Source organism: Culex pipiens, chromosome 1, assembly GCF_016801865.2.
Source record: "Culex pipiens pallens isolate TS chromosome 1, TS_CPP_V2, whole genome shotgun sequence".
Lineage (NCBI taxonomy): Eukaryota > Metazoa > Arthropoda > Insecta > Diptera > Culicidae > Culex > Culex pipiens.
Window position 1 is genome coordinate 109,636,846 of NC_068937.1, and position 17,307 is coordinate 109,654,152.

A 17,307-nucleotide genomic window follows, 5' to 3' on the forward strand; every position below is an offset into this window, starting at 1 on the left:
ACTCAATAGGATGAACTGTTCCAATGAACGAATGAACACGCGAGAGGACTTTACTCTCGCAAAATAGCACTTTACTCACGTTTCTTTTGGTGAGGACTATCCCCTCGTTCTTTAACTTTGGGTGTACTTTTGTAAATTATCATCTTTGTAATTTTATCTTCTCAACAATTTTGTAAAAATGTTACCAGGAAATCCAGATAAACCATTTATCTATATTATTTTAAAATTGTCATGCTGTGGTTTAAACTTTTGTAATAAGAATGCCAAATATAAACGCTAGCTTAAAATAAAAAATAACATTTTACTAAGACAAACGTTAAAAATCACCGTCTGTCTAAGATCCTCCAACGCCCATTCATTTGGTACCTTTCATATAGGACATGGTTAAAAACATGACATTTATATCCTTTAAGCAGCTTTCGTCTTTGATGCTTTTTGTCATCACTTTTGCTCATTCACACACTTCGGTTCTTGCTGTTTGTCTTGCTCACGGCTCTGCAAATGGCTACGCAGAGTGAGAAATCACTTTTTGAATGCTTTCAAGAACACTTCAAGTGGCTGGTTGTCGAGGTTAGAACATTCTTGTGTGAGACATCATCTCATGAATATGCAATTTTTGCATTTATGATACGCCTCGAGTGCTGGTAATTGTTTATAAAATGTTAAAAACACAAAATTGGGGCGAAATCATCTCCTAAAGCGTTACTTTTTTTCCATTTACCTCCCTTTACATGATTCCAATGGCAACATTTTAAACCTCATGAATTCATTTCCAGCTGTATAAATATTTGAACAAGTTTGGTTTCCATAATTGAATGGCAGCGGAAACAGGCATCACAGTTACGTTTGATTTTGTGAATTATAAATCGCACAATCAGCCTTCGTCCCACAACTGATTGGTAAAGATGAGAGCGCCGAAATCGGGCTCTCTTGTTTGGAGAGGAGATTCAAACGGTGAGGTTCATTCTTAATTAATTTCACAGTCTTCCTCTAGTGTTATCTTTGAAGCTGTCCCTTTGCTGGGTAAGAACATGCCTTCAAGAACAGCGACAAAGCGGGCCCTTCCGGGAACAAAGCGGTCATTAACTATTTATAGAAGGGACTCGGTGTCACAAAATCAACAAGAATAAATTATCACGGCGGTGGGTGGTTTGCGGTGGTGGTCGCATACAAGTCAAGCAGACACCCGCGTTTTTCTTCCCATCGCGCCAATCCTGCAATTGTGGTAACGGAACTTTATAGCTAATTTCGCAGGTTCACCTGAGGTGGCTCAGCTAGGTTGGAATTTAACATACAAAATGATATACTAATATAAGTCCTGTCTTGGAAAATAAGGTGAGAATAAAAAATAAGATTAGTGACACACTCTGGCGATTTTTCGATGACAGATTTTTAGAATTGAACGATCAAGGTTGGAATTTCAGAAATCTTAGTTCAAAAGACCATACCAATATCATATTGATTGTTTCGGAGGGTTTCAAGTAAAAAATACAAGTTTTGCTCGATTTTCCAATCTATTTTATTTCAGCGATTTTTTTTCTCGCGATGATTTTCTTCTGTAGTAAGTAGTTTAGTTTAGTATATAAATTATTGAAGTAACTGAAAATGATTTCCAGAATAAATGTGAGTTTTTCCTCTCGTCTTCATGTTCGTATCATGCTTCCACAATTCTTCAAAAGTTCACTCGTTATCGTTCCACTTTATCCTTCACTTCGATACAGTTTGTAATATGTTACTTATTTTTTCAGCGCTTCCGAGCAGTTGCAAATTTATTGTTCACTTTTAAAATCATTGTACCTACTCGTAAGGAAAATCAAAACTCGAAAAGTAAATGAATGCCAATTCACTTTAGTGGGGTTCAGGTTCATCAATTTGTTTTAACTTTCTATTAGAATCAAATCTCGTACAACTAGTAATAAAAGTCTATAAAATCTCATAAAAATGTGTTTTCTTTTTGCGATCACAAACTAGATCCCATATCCTTTGGTTGCTTGCTCATTCGTCTCACAACTACAATTTCACTGAATGGTTTCAAAACATTGTTTTTTTTTATAAAAGTTTTGGTTTGATGAAATTATGTTTGCGTGGGGTGAAATAAAAGTGGCTCCTCATAAAAGTTTGGTAAAATATTTGAAACAAAATCGTTGAATAAGCTTAATTTTCTCGTGATCTCTGCAACAATTTTTAATTGGTTTATCAAGCACTGGTTTTGATTATGAATACAGTGTTTTTACTAAATTATTTAGCCTGTGAGACTTTTAAAGATACTTTGATTAACAAAACTAATCAATAGTTGTTTATTTCAGTAGAGTTGAACCTACAGATCTGCCCTTGCCTCATTCTAAACTGTGTCAAGTGTTGTAAATAAGGTGTGTAGTTTTTTTTTTTAGCCATTTTCGATTTCCACTCAATTCACAATCTCACAGTCTCGCCCCTCTTCTTACCTAAAATTGTAATATTTTGCATCATTTCCTGCTACGTAATGCGCGAGTTTAACAAAACAGTTGTCTCTCCAATATCACAAAGCGGAAACTAAGTTTATTTATTTGCGTGTTTTTGTAAGCAAGTTATGTGTTTTTTTTCTCTCTCAAGTTTCATTTCTTGTCTGTTTTTGCAATATAATATTAATACTAGTGACGAACAACAGGTTAAATTTGTTTTTTTTTTTCTTACTTGATTTAATTTTCGTTAAGTAACATGTAAATGCTGTGTGTGTGTGTTTTTTTCCTTTAAATAATGGATTTTTTTTGTTTACTTCTGTAACCATTTTGAATAGGATTTCTCACATTGATTTTAATCCCTCCAATAGTCGTTTTTGCCCCTTTTTCTAGTGAGTATTTAAAATATCCTGTTCTCTTGCACAATCGTATGTGTTTCTTTTATTGACCCAAGTTGTGGAATGATTTATTCTGTCAGCTAATTTGCTGTGAGGATGCGAAAGTGCAATGAGAGTTAGCCCATTTTGACTTTATAGCAGTGATTTTAGCGATTTTTCCACCATTTTCGGTTACAGAGTTATTTCAGCGTTTTCTTCTTTTCTGATCTGAAATATTCTCAAGATTTAGCCTCTCTAACTAACGATTTGTCCTTAACTTTAATGGATGACTGTGTAATGTTTAATGGGTTTTAGTAGTAATTGAAAATTAATATTTTTTTATTTGAAACAAAATAAACAAATGAAAGTAAAAAACTATAACATCTCAACCGTTTTTAACATGTCAAGTGATGCTTGTTAGTTCATGATGTCAATTTTAAAATTCTTTACGATGAAATATTCTTTATGCTGTTGAAAAAAACAATTTAAAAAGATTTTCCGAAAAAGCTAAACTGGCGCGGTTTATCTGTTTTGTTTTCCAAATTACCCTCTACATTTTGGTGGACCGAAAAGGACAAATCGTCTCACACAAAAAGCGTGTTGCTAGAAATATTTTTCGCTACGATATGCACTAAATCCTAAACGTTTGCCGGAAAATATACACGTTTTTCGAGATTTTACCTGGGGGGAAAACTGCCTTCGAAAACGTTTTGTTTTTTTTTCTAACTCACGCGTATAAACGAGGACGAAAAGCGGTTTTCTGTTTTGTATTGTATGTATTTTATGTTGCTTCTTTTGTAAATCTGGCGTTTTGCTGTAAGACTTGGAACTGAATTTGTGTGATGTATGTGGTTGCCCCAAAAAATGACACTCGAAAAATGGACGGGCCATTTTCAGTTTACTCTAGACCTTTTTTCCTGTGATTTAATGTACTGTTTGCGTTTTGGTGGATGTTCTTTTTTTTTGCATTCATTACTTTTCTGCTAGAATTGTTGTAGAAATCTGTGCTGCAATTGGTTGGAATCCTGACCTATCTAAACCCGCGCAAAGGACGACGCAAAGGTGATTTAATCTGGGCCAAAATCGACATGTTTTTGTTTTCTATTTTTTGCTGTGAATATCCTGCGTTTGTGTATTATTTGATTGATGTATAAAACTGTGACGAGCTCCTTGCTGCAAGATCAAATCAAGGAAATGCAAAAAAGTTTTCGGCAAAAAGCGATGTATAATGTAGACGGATGATGTTGTAGTCTGAAAAACAAATATCTATCTGTAATGTGTTCTCATTTCTGTGATCTGTACTTGAAATATTTCGTTGCAGCAGTCTTGTGTAAATTTAAAAACAATCTAAAATGTATGCAAATCTGAAGAAAAATAATTAAAATTTCAATTGATCCCTTTGAAATCTAATAAGGTATGCTCATTACCACCATTACCATTACCATGGCTTCATTATCTATTTCAAATTATAAAGAATTGTTGATCAGAGAGATAAAATTAACACAGTTGTTTATTTAATCAAAATAAACAGTAAACAAATGAAAAAAATACTTTCAATGTACCAATTCACACAAGACCGTTTCACTTTTTCTCCAGTTGTTTGATTGGTATAACGAGCGTGCCACCGAAGTAATCGTTCTAAGTGGCGTCGGAAAAAGGCTTTGCTGCAAAATAGGTCACGTTAATTTGCTTCATTGAGTTCTTCTGGATGACACACCAACACGCGCAGACCTACTTCCATCGAAGTCCTTAATTACGCCTGATTTTCTCCTCCGAAATGGGTACACTTCCACTTAAAAAAGAAATTTACCCCCCTCCAGCAATTAAGAAGTGGAGTCAAGTTAACTCTTGGCAAACTTTTTGCTGAAAAAATCTATTTGAAGTTACTTGGGCCTTCTTGGAAGGGCTCAGAATCAGTCTAATACAGGCCTGCCCAACCTTTTCGGCTCAATTTTCACATTTTTGATCGTCAAAATTACAATTGTTCATTTTTTCATGGTTTCTTTGATGGAATCGGTTCTCAGATGACCAGTGAACATAACTTATCCAAAAGTTTGAAAAAATATTTATACAAGTCGTTTTTATCTACATTTTACGTCAAAAATCAATCCGGCCCGCGGGCCGGACCAATTTTTCAATTAAAACTTACATAAAAACAACCTACAATCATATTTTTTCAAACTTTTATCAAAGTTATGTTCACTGGTCATCTGAGAACCGATTTCATCAAAGAAACCATGAAAAAATGAACAATTGTAATTTTGACGATCAAAAATGTGAAAATTGAGCCGAAAAGATTGGGCAGGCCTGGTCTAATAGAAAAAAATGTCACAATTTTAATTCTTTCTTAGCTTTTTTTGGGATCTATTATTGGACAGAAATAGATGATTACATTTCTATATTGTTTTGAATTATAAAGATATTCAGCACTCAATGTGTCTGTTGCGTACAAAGTTGCATGCAAACAATGAGACTTGCGTCCAAGTTGCATTCAAGACTTCCATGCAAGTAAGACATTTGGAGTGCGCGCCATCTGCTCTGAACTCTGCCTATTTCTCGTTCATTTTCGCGTTATGATCTTAATTAGTTCATTTTTAAATTTTCTATATTTTCAAGATCGTACAGGAAGGGTATGCTAACGATGGATTTTAAAAAAATCACTAGACAATGCCCCATTGCTGTTGCTGCTGCTGCTGTTGCTCCACCCGTGTGTTTCTAAACATTAGATAACAAGATGAACGCAGGTAGGTGAGTGGATGCAATACAGAGTGTGAGTTTTGTAGTTGTTGTTGTTGTTCGTTACCTGTCTTAGTGTGGTGTGCATGCTTGTGCAGTGTAAGAGAAATCTCGACGGTATCCTTTTCAAGGATTTTTAGTTTTGTTCTTTTCATCAGGAAAAAAAAACTTAATGCTCAAAGGTATAAGTTTAACATCCTAAGACTACCCTGTCACGATGGTTTATGATAAATATATTGAGTGTAGCTTAACTAGTCCAAGTGGTTTCTTCTTCGTTTCGCTGAACTTTGTTTGTTTCTAGAGAAAAGACGTCAAACCTTTCAATGTGCCAGATGAATCTTCCAGATTATAGGGAAAGGGGGAACGAACTCCAGACTTTGCAAGCAGAATGTGTTGAAAACCATTGATCTATCCACGCGATTTTCGTTCAGAACTTTGGCTGTGCTCTACAGCAAGCGGCCAAGTAGAGGAATGCTTGAGAAAACTACCCTACAAAATCCACGACGACTTTAGATTTTAAAACAAGCTCATAGACCATGTATCTCCGATTTAAGGCTCGTCCGGCTTGGAGCCGTCCGGGTTGCCCCAGAAGCGATCGAACCGGTCCCGGGCCTTGTCCAGCACGTCCGAGGCGACGTTCCGGTTCGTTACCGGCGAGTTGATATCCGCCGTATCGAACGTCGGGTCGTCCAGGCAGCGCAGGGTCGATCCCGGAACCGGTTTATCGAAGCGGGGAACTTCCGGAGCCGGAGTGCTTTGTGCTGGTTCGGCTGTGGCGGGAGCCTTGGTCGTTGTAGTTTCTGCCGCTGAAGGAGCAGCTGATGCTGCAGTAGTCGAAGCTGGCCCCACAGCCGACGTGACCGGAATGGCCACCGATACCGGATTGGCCGACGAGGTGACCGAAGATTTTGACTTCAGCAAGTCTTCGTCCTCTTCGTCTTCAGATTCCTTGATGGAGTCCGGTTCGAGTTTGCTGCCTGGAAGAGAAAAAGGTGATTTTAATATTTTTATAATATTTCCCAGTAAAGAACAGTCTTACTAGGCATTTTCGATTGTTCGGCAAGCTCTGGCGGTGCTGATTGTGGTGCTGGTGGAGGTTCCACCGGAGTTGAAGCTTTGATTTCGCTATGAGGTCGCATCATAGGATCACCTGCAGAAATTGAAGAAGAGTTCGTTAAGCATTGCCACGACCTAAGAAATATGGTAACACCATGCAATTCAATTAAGATCCCTACTTGATATATCATCAAATAAAAAAAAGTTTAATACTTATCAGTAGCTCTACAGATAATGTTTACTATGTAAGGAGCTTAGATTTAGATTTGAGCTAACTGACCGAATAATTTTATGTGTATTTGATACTTCCAATCCTTGCAGAAAAGAGTAGTACAAAATAAAATTTTGTTTCAGTATAAATTGCTAATTCAAATCCAAATATGCTAATTCCAAACCACCCACGATTTTGCAAAAGAATCAGTAAGAATAATTCACTCTGAATACAAAATTATTTTTTCCTCCCTTCTCTGAGGTAAGGCTACACAGAAAAAAATATGTAAATTTACACAGCAGGTAATTACTGTTTCTTATGTAAACTCACTCAATGTTGAAATATGATGTAAAGAGTAAAATGTCATGGAAATTACTCCAATGTAAATCTAAATCTAATGTAAATCATGAATCTAATGGAAACGTTGAGCATGGAAACTCAAATCTGATGAATTTCTACCCGTGTTCGGCTTCCTGTAAATTCCTATTTAACAGTCTGGACCCGAAGCCTGATTTTTCTGTTACATTCTTATTGGAATTCCATATAAACTGTAACGGGAATTGCAGGCACCGGGTCCTGACTATTAATGTAAATCATATATCCAATAGGGGGATGGCGTCGTTATTTTTAGACCACGTTTTCCACTTTTTCTCATCGAAACCGACTACTTTATCGACTTCATTTTGCTGGGCGAGATAGGACGCCGTCTATTTTTAGACGATGACTCAGCACTTTTACACTCTTGCGCTTAAAAAAACCAGGTAGCAGCACGATGTAACGCCACGTCCCTGTGTATTTCTGCCAAACGTTGACTTCAAAACTACCCGAACTAAAAATAGTTATACTTGGTTCTCTTTCAATCGCTCTCCTATTTCGCTTGCCCACTGCCTGAGCCTCGACCTGAACAAGTTGATGCTTTAGCCGCTCGTTTATAAAATGCGAAGATAGCTCAGTCGGCAGCGGGTAGAAGCAGTAACACCGAACATCCAACCCGTCGTCCGTTCGATTCCAGACCAGCGTTATTTCACTTGGCCGTCGACGAGAAAGCGTCCTCTACCTGTGAAACAACTTTTTAAAATCCGAATTTCCTTTTGCTGCCCGCTTCAATCATTTTAAAATAGAACATAGGCTACACCCTTTTCCTACTGCATTCCAAGTCGAGCTTCTCATTCCCATTGGCCAATCAGAATTAGTTGATTTGAACTAATGTAAATTCCAAAAGTAATGTAAATTCCAAAACTAATGTAAATTTTCAAAACTAATGTAAATTTCCAATGAATCTAATGTAAATTTCCAATGAACCTAATGTAAATATACATCATTTATCATGATACATTTTGGTACATGACAAATAATGTAAATTTACAGGAATATTTTTTTCTGTGTACAATCCAGCTCTTACAACTTTTCACGAGTTATGCATAAAAATGCTTACTGAATATAAATACTTTTAAATCCAATCTTTTAGCATTTTTCTGATTTTCAGACACCTCATCTCAAACCATGCAACCCAATTTATCACACATGACAGATTATATACCGCATGCCACTCTCACACGCGCTGACAGTCAAAACTAAAACCTTGTAATAAAAAAAAATGGAAGAAATTTACCCGCCGCGGCCACCGGAAGAATCTGCGACCCGTCCTCACCTGGCGGACACTCACCTTCTCTCACGTTCTGTGTCACGGTGAAGGTCTTGCCCGTGTCCAGCGGGACGGTCCAGTTGACCGGGTCGGGCGAGCGCATGATGATCTGTTCCGGCGATTTGACGCGGGTCGGCTCCGGCGGTGACTTGATGATCTGCTCGTTGATTTCCGGCGCCGGCAGCGGACTGGCGCTGGACACCGAAATGCAGTTGTCCTTTTCGGCGTCCTCTTCGGCTGCGTTTGTGCGGGTTGGTGGGAGAGGAACGGATGAGAAGTTGATTGATTACTAAGAGCTTTTTTGGCCTGGGGTGTGTGATTCGTTGGGATCAGTTTTGCCTACACGTGGACACAGCGGAGATTATAATAGAAAAAAGAATTGATTGTGAATAAATGGAAGAAAACGTGAGCAAACCCAATTAGAGAAAACCAAATTGTGTTACCAAAATATTAAAAAAAACTGAACAATGTGTGTGTTATTGTATGTAATAGCAAGCTACACTTGTGAACTTATTTACATCAAACTTGTAGAGAAAAGAAATATATATTAATAATATTTCCAACAAATTCATGTTAATTGTTGCTGTTGCTCACTTTTACATTTTGTACAAGATAATTGAACGCAATTTCAAACATATACTGAGTTTCATTAGAAAATAAATCATTGATTTTGATAATTTTAGTGACATATTTTATCTAAAAAAAAATAGATGGTTCGAAATAATTACATGTTTTTCGTCCATTCTCGATCGTGAATTGTATTTTTGGATGGTCAAATATTACCTCTTTTTTTGGGAAATTTTTTGCTAAATAATGCGTTGAAAAGTATTTTTTTAAGGAATTTATTAAAAAGTTTCCCTATTCCAGATATAAAATAACTTTTTTTGGCACAATATCTGTCACCATTCCTAGATGTAATATTATCATCATTTATTTACTGTGATAATGTGTCTTCTACTGGACAGTCATTTGTCAGACGCTGGCCAAACTTTTTCAACACTTCGACGTGATGGTGCTATCTTTGACGTTCTGACAAGAAACGCGATTGAATGTTTGAATAAACAAAAATTACTCAGTAAAACAAATGATAATGGTCTGTTGAATTTCACTTTTTAACACATGTTTTTTTGTAAATTGTCATAAAACGAGGAAATATTCAATTCATCAAATTTTCAACCATCTCAATTTCATATTTTTTTTTACTGTGTAGAGCACGCAAAATAAAAAGTAATAATCTTATGTGTCAATTATTCATGAAAATAGGAAAAATGAGACATAAACAACTTTGTTGAATTGTGCAAATCGCAAATCATTTTTAAAATTAAGTTTTAATTGAATTTTTGAATGCGTGGAATTTATTTTATTTTATCGTCTGCCTATGTGAATTAATCGGACCGCGCACTAGACTCACAATCCAGAGGTCGCCGGTTCGAATCCCGAGGCAGACGCAAAAATTCTAAGTGTTAGTATAGGTATTCGGTGCCCACGTGCCCATACCTTCACACTTAGGAGACCCTGAAGGCGGAGTCTTGTCGCGAAAAGAAGATACACGCCTGTGGATCCGTTGACGAAACCGCAAGGTTTAAGAGGGCCACATTATAAGGTGTTACGTTGATATAACGCTCAGAAATTGATTCAAGTTAAACAGAAGTTTCCCAAAAGCTGGTGTCTTGTTAAAAAAGCGCAATTTCGAGACCTAGTCCAATTTGGCCAATCAGCACTTTGGCTTTGTATAATAGTTGTCTCTTAATAACAAAATGCATAATTTATTGATATATAGACCCTCATATATCACACCAGTCATTCCCAAGTAACATTTTTTCCCAAGAGTTCTACAAGAGCTCTTCAAGATAGCTACAGCATAGCAGTTTGGACCGCGGTAGGATAAAATTCTCTTCAAGTACTCTTCCAAACTCCTGAAGAAGTTTTGAAGAGAATTTTATCCTACCGCGGTCCAAACTGCTATTCTGTAGCTATCTTGAAGAGCTCTTGTAGAACTCCTGGAAAAAATGTTACTTGGGATTGTATGCTAGCGATGCATAAAACGAACAGCGACGCAGCAACGTAGCAGCATCAAGAAAAAGGAAAGAACCCGGCAGCGTTTCGCGGCGCAACTTGGCAACTTGGCAAATTTGCAAAATGCAAAGTTTCTCTTGGGCCCTACTAAGGGCGCCAAATTGATTAACCTACAGCTCGGCCCTGGTTGATTTCTCGTTATTATCCGCGCACCACCAAACCGAAATGCGCATCTCTTCTGTTGCACGAAAAAATCTGTTGCGCCGTACAAAAAATTAGTGGTTTGTCGTAAGCGTGTACATCAGCCTGTGGCGCAACAGACTTTCACAATAAACATAATTTGAACAGTTAAAACTGAAAATGTGATGAAAAAAGGTGCAGGTGGTTATGTTACACATGACCAGTATGACAAAGAACTTTGCTAGATGATTGTTGAAATTTTCGATTAGAACGTCCGATCCAAATTTCCCCATGATTCCCTTATAATTACAAAAGACAACTCTTTTGTGGTCTATTTCGTGGCTCTGAAACAGGCTGTTTGATTTGTAAAGTTTTAAGACATAATATCAACGTCCTATCGAACTAAGGGGATGAAAATTGCAAGTGGAGCTGAACTGCCCTATTCAGGGCTCTAATTGATTACGAAATAGTTATTCTAAATTTCCAGAAACAGATTTCAGAAGTTTAACAGTCATTTTTCCCCAACTCTTATGGTTCGGCAAATGTTCCCCCATCGGAACATCCCCGGGGCCTCCGGCCACTTCGGAGTATGGCCACTACTGCCGAAATTTCAAATTTCATGTCCAGTATCAAAATCCATAAAGTTTAATACCCATATTGCAACAACTCTTATGATTCGGCAAATGTCCCTCCATCGGAATATCCCCGGGGCCTCCGGCCACTCCAGATGGTGGCCACTACTGCCAAAATGTCAAATTTCATGTCCAGTATCAAAAACCCTATAGTTTGATACCCATATTGCCCCAACTCTAATGGTTCCGCAAATGTCCCCCCATTGGAACATCCGCGGGGCCTTCGGCCACTCGGTATTGTGGCCACTACTGCCGAAATGTCAAATTTCATATCCAGTATCAAAAACCCTAAAGTTTGATACCCATATTGCCCCAACTCTTATGGTTCAACAAATGTCCCCCCATCGGAACATCCGCGGGGCCTCCGGCCACTCCGGATTGTGGCCACTACTGCCAAAATGTCAAATTTCATGTGCAGTATCAAAAACCCTACAGTTTGATACCCATATTGCCCCAACTCTTATGGTTCGGCAAATGTCCCCCCATCGGAACATCCGCGGGGCCTCCGGCCACTCCGGATTGTGGCCACTACTGCCGAAATGTCAAATTTCATATCCAGTATCAAAAACCCTAAAGTTTGATACCCATATTGCCCCAACTCTTATGGTTTGGCAAATGTCCCCCTATCGGAAAATCCCCGGGGCCTCCGGCCACTCCAGGTGGTGGCCACTACTGCCAAAATTTCAAATTTCATGTGCAGTATCAAAAACCCTACAGTTTGATACCCATATTGCCCCAACTCTTATGGTTCCGCAAATGTCCCCCCATCGGAACATCCCCGGGGCCTCCGGCCACTCCAGGTGGTGGCCACTACTGCTGAAATGTCAAATTTCATGTTCAGTATCAAAAACCTTAAAGTTTGATACCCATATTGCCCCAACTCTTATGGTTCGGCAAATGTCCTCCCATCGGAACATCCGCGGGGCCTCCGGCCACTCCAGGTGGTGGCCACTACTGCCAAAATGTCAAATTTCATGTGCAGTATCAAAAACCCTACAGTTTGATACCCATATTGCCCCAACTCTTATGGTTCGGCAAATGTCCCCCCATCGGAACATCCGCGGGGCCTCCGGCCACTCCGGATTGTGGCCACTACTGCCGAAATGTCAAATTTCATATCCAGTATCAAAAACCCTAAAGTTTGATACCCATATTGCCCCAACTCTTATGGTTCGGCAAATGTCCCCCCATCGGAACATCCGCGGGGCCTCCGGCCACTCCGGATTGTGGCCACTACTGCTGAAATGTCAAATTTCATATCCAGTATCAAAAACCCTAAAGTTTGATACCCATATTGCCCCAACTCTTATGGTTCAACAAATGTCCCCCCATCGGAACATCCGCGGGGCCTCCGGCCACTCCGGATTGTGGCCACTACTGCCGAAATGTCAAATTTCATGTGCAGTATCAAAAACCCTACAGTTTGATACCCATATTGCCCCAACTCTTATGGTTCGGCAAATGTCCCCCCATCGGAACATCCGCGGGGCCTCCGGCCACTCCGGATTGTGGCCACTACTGCCGAAATGTCAAATTTCATATCCAGTATCAAAAACCCTAAAGTTTGATACCCATATTGCCCCAACTCTTATGGTTTGGCAAATGTCCCCCTATCGGAAAATCCCCGGGGCCTCCGGCCACTCCAGGTGGTGGCCACTACTGCCAAAATTTCAAATTTCATGTGCAGTATCAAAAACCCTACAGTTTGATACCCATATTGCCCCAACTCTTATGGTTCCGCAAATGTCCCCCCATCGGAACATCCCCGGGGCCTCCGGCCACTCCAGGTGGTGGCCACTACTGCTGAAATGTCAAATTTCATGTTCAGTATCAAAAACCTTAAAGTTTGATACCCATATTGCCCCAACTCTTATGGTTCGGCAAATGTCCTCCCATCGGAACATCCGCGGGGCCTCCGGCCACTCCAGGTGGTGGCCACTACTGCCAAAATGTCAAATTTCATGTGCAGTATCAAAAACCCTACAGTTTGATACCCATATTGCCCCAACTCTTATGGTTCGGCAAATGTCCCCCCATCGGAACATCCGCGGGGCCTCCGGCCACTCCGGATTGTGGCCACTACTGCCGAAATGTTAAATTTCATATCCAGTATCAAAAACCCTAAAGTTTGATACCCATATTGCCCCAACTCTTATGGTTCGGCAAATGTCCCCCCATCGGAACATCCGCGGGGCCTCCGGCCACTCCGGATTGTGGCCACTACTGCCGAAATGTCAAATTTCATATCCAGTATCAAAAACCCTAAAGTTTGATACCCATATTGCCCCAACTCTTATGGTTCAACAAATGTCCCCCCATCGGAACATCCGCGGGGCCTCCGGCCACTCCGGATTGTGGCCACTACTGCCGAAATGTCAAATTTCATATCCAGTATCAAAAACCCTAAAGTTTGATACCCATATTGCCCCAACTCTTATGGTTTGGCAAATGTCCCCCTATCGGAAAATCCCCGGGGCCTCCGGCCACTCCAGGTGGTGGCCACTACTGCCAAAATTTCAAATTTCATGTGCAGTATCAAAAACCCTACAGTTTGATACCCATATTGCCCCAACTCTTATGGTTCGGCAAATGTCCCCCCATCGGAACATCCGCGGGGCCTCCGGCCACTCCGGATTGTGGCCACTACTGCCGAAATGTCAAATTTCATATCCAGTATCAAAAACCCTAAAGTTTGATACCCATATTGCCCCAACTCTTATGGTTTGGCAAATGTCCCCCTATCGGAAAATCCCCGGGGCCTCCGGCCACTCCAGGTGGTGGCCACTACTGCCAAAATTTCAAATTTCATGTGCAGTATCAAAAACCCTACAGTTTGATACCCATATTGCCCCAACTCTTATGGTTCCGCAAATGTCCCCCCATCGGAACATCCCCGGGGCCTCCGGCCACTCCAGGTGGTGGCCACTACTGCTGAAATGTCAAATTTCATGTTCAGTATCAAAAACCTTAAAGTTTGATACCCATATTGCCCCAACTCTTATGGTTCGGCAAATGTCCCCCCATCGGAACATCCGCGGGGCCTCCGGCCACTCCAGGTGGTGGCCACTACTGCCAAAATGTCAAATTTCATGTGCAGTATCAAAAACCCTACAGTTTGATACCCATATTGCCCCAACTCTTATGGTTCGGCAAATGTCCCCCCATCGGAACATCCGCGGGGCCTCCGGCCACTCCGGATTGTGGCCACTACTGCCGAAATGTCAAATTTCATATCCAGTATCAAAAACCCTAAAGTTTGATACCCATATTGCCCCAACTCTTATGGTTCGGCAAATGTCCCCCCATCGGAACATCCGCGGGGCCTCCGGCCACTCCGGATTGTGGCCACTACTGCCGAAATGTCAAATTTCATATCCAGTATCAAAAACCCTAAAGTTTGATACCCATATTGCCCCAACTCTTATGGTTCGGGAAAAGTCCCCCTATCGGAACACCCGCCGGGGACTCCGGCCACTCCAAGTGGTGGCCAATTCCAATTCCCGCTCATGCCGGCTGGCATGTCTTGGCGTGTCCATGCCTCCAGGCTATCTGCTCCCGGGCCTCCAGGCCGTCTGCAAACGGGCCACCAGGCCATCTGCTCCTGATGTGTTCTCGTCGACGGCCAGCAACAGACTGAATTTTCGGGACCGACCGAGCCGAGTTTTGTTAATTTAGATCGGGGACGTATGCCCCGCCTTTTTGCACCCATTCTCCTACATCTCCTTATTCGCTTTTTGCCGCGTCGACGATCCGAAAATTATGAGGTAGAGTGGGGGTGATTTTAGATACATCAATCTCACGTCTCTATATTGACTGATTGGGAAACGTTTGTTCAACCAACCAGCGTGCACCAAAAAGAGGGGAAATTGGCCGAGAGGGGAATTCGTCACGTAACGTTTTCGCTTCGCGAAAATTTTGGATTGACACCCCGTATAGAAACCTTAGGACAAAGTTCTTTGTCAAAAGAACGCTTAACGCTCTTTGTGCCTAAAATTTGAATTTTCCTCTATTAATCGAAAATTCAAATGCGCTCTTTTGAAAACCTTTACGAAGAATATTTTTACTAGGCAGCTTTTAAACATGTTTGCAAATTCGTCAATTGATTTGAAGGGTTTTTTTTTTGCGAGATTCCTATTCGTGTTAAATATATAAAATAATTTTTCGGCATGGCTTTGAATTTTGTATAAAATAGTCTCATTTCATATTACCAGACGGAGGTGTTTCAAAAACCATTTGATTTTGAATTTTTAGCAATTCTTGGTAATTAGGAGAAATATTTCAAAAAACCTATGGGAGAACAATTATCCTTCTATATTTGGAGATAAACTGTCAATGATATTTAATTTGACGGGTTTAGTACAATTTACTTTGATATCATTGTGAGTTGTGTGAGTTGATGGTGAGAAATGAATTATTGATATAAAAGAGTTTGAAATATGTGTTGACTGATTCCAGTGTAATCATTCAGACTGATTTACATGAAGGCCTAACAATTCTATGAACATGAAAATGACAATTACTGAAGAAGCGATCATGACAGAATGATGAATGTATGAAAAAGAAGCTATACAAACCAAGCACTAGAAACATCTACACACTAGGTAACAGGAACGCGTTCAGTACTTCATATTTCTATGTACACAGTAAAAAGGTTTAAAAAAATGGAAAACCAGACAACAAAACAAAACCAACACTCAAATACAACACCAAAAACACCCAGCAGACACGCCCAGAGCCTGGACTGACCCCAGCAGCATCGGCAACAGTACAGGGTGGGGCTACTTCAAGCTGGTCAGTGGCGTGCATCGGGGTAACATCAACGGAGAAGTGGGGTGGTAAGGGGGTCACTCTATCACACAAACACGCACTAACAACAGATTCGTACAATTTGTGTCCACGTTGTTTTTTTTTTTTTTTGTGAGGAGTGGTGTATTGTCACGTGATCTTTGTCAAATGGCGTCATTGTGTCAAACGCCATCGACAGATCAATGAAAATACACGCGCTCGAAAGAAATTTTAAGAGAATAAAGTGACAGTTGAGGGAACTATTTGACAGAGACGTAGGTCAGGATTTTGGGCGCAAATTTCAAAGATTTTTGTTTTCGTTGGAGGTGAATTAGGATGTATGGCGTTGAGCTGAGAAAGGTTTCGAAATTTTGTTTGTTTGTGGTGAAACGGAAGGAAAGGGAGTGGTGCAAACAGGAAGGGGTGGTGACTTTTTTTGCTGAGTTGTTGCGGTTGTTGTTGTTGTTGTTGTTGATGATGAAAAACACGCTACTTACTTCCGGCGGCTTGGTTTGGTTTGGTTCCCAATTTGGGCCTGGCGTGGCCAGTGACGGCCAGCTTTCGGGGTGGTTCAGCCTTTTTCAACACCGAACCCGGACCCGTCGCCGCACTGGCCTGGCCGGGATCTGCTGCCCGCGTGGTCGAGGCCGTTCGGGGCCGGTTCGGCGGAGGAGGCGGATGTGAGCCAATCTTGGAACCGAGCGTGAGCTTTGCGCGTGAAGGATGTTGCGAAGTGGTGGTGGTGGTGATGGTGGAGGGGGCGGAAGTGGGTGGCGATGGGTGGTAATTATTGTTGGGAATGGAATTGTTATTATTGCCTTGGTCGGGCTTTTGGTTTGTTTTGGCGGTGGTGGATGATGTTTGCTGAGTCTGATTGGGAAGATGATTGTTATTGGTATTATTATTCTGAACGTTGCTGTTATTGTTCATGTTGTTGTTATTGTTGATGTTGTTGTTGTTGTTGTTGGTCGCCGGTTGGGGTCTACTGGGGGGAGCGGAGTGCACTCTGGGAGCGCCACTGCTTTGGGGCAGAGTGTTGCTCTTAGAGCGGGAATGATTGGTGGTGGTGGATAGGGTTGCTAGAAAAAATAGTAAGTTACCGGAAAAAAGAATAGAAAACAAATTAATGAAATGTTTCTAACACACTTAGAAAGGGTTTCAGCTACTGAAGTGAATAACGGAAATAAAAAAAAGAGCGGAACTGAAGGAACTAAGAAATGTGATGTGATAT

General features: G+C 40.6%; 1 protein-coding gene across 9 annotated transcripts in view; it reads right to left on the reverse strand.

Moving 5' to 3' along the window:
- Positions 1 to 1,495: 1,495 nt before the first annotated feature.
- LOC120425714 (uncharacterized) overlaps positions 1,496 to 17,307 on the reverse strand; it is a 54,515-nt gene continuing 38,703 nt past the window's right edge. For 5 of the 9 annotated variants that reach the window (XM_039590318.2, XM_039590319.2, XM_039590315.2 and 2 more), the window contains 4 exons: positions 16,574 to 17,155; positions 8,431 to 8,700; positions 6,591 to 6,701; positions 1,496 to 6,528 (listed from right to left, as the gene is read on the reverse strand). In XM_039590318.2, coding sequence (XP_039446252.1) covers positions 6,101 to 6,528; positions 6,591 to 6,701; positions 8,431 to 8,700; positions 16,574 to 17,155 — 1,391 coding nt within the window. In that variant the 3' untranslated portion in view covers positions 1,496 to 6,100. The remainder of the gene's footprint in view (positions 6,529 to 6,590; positions 6,702 to 8,430; positions 8,701 to 16,573; positions 17,156 to 17,307) is intronic. The other 4 variants (XM_052706221.1, XM_052706220.1, XM_039590316.2 and 1 more) reach the window with 3 other exon arrangements.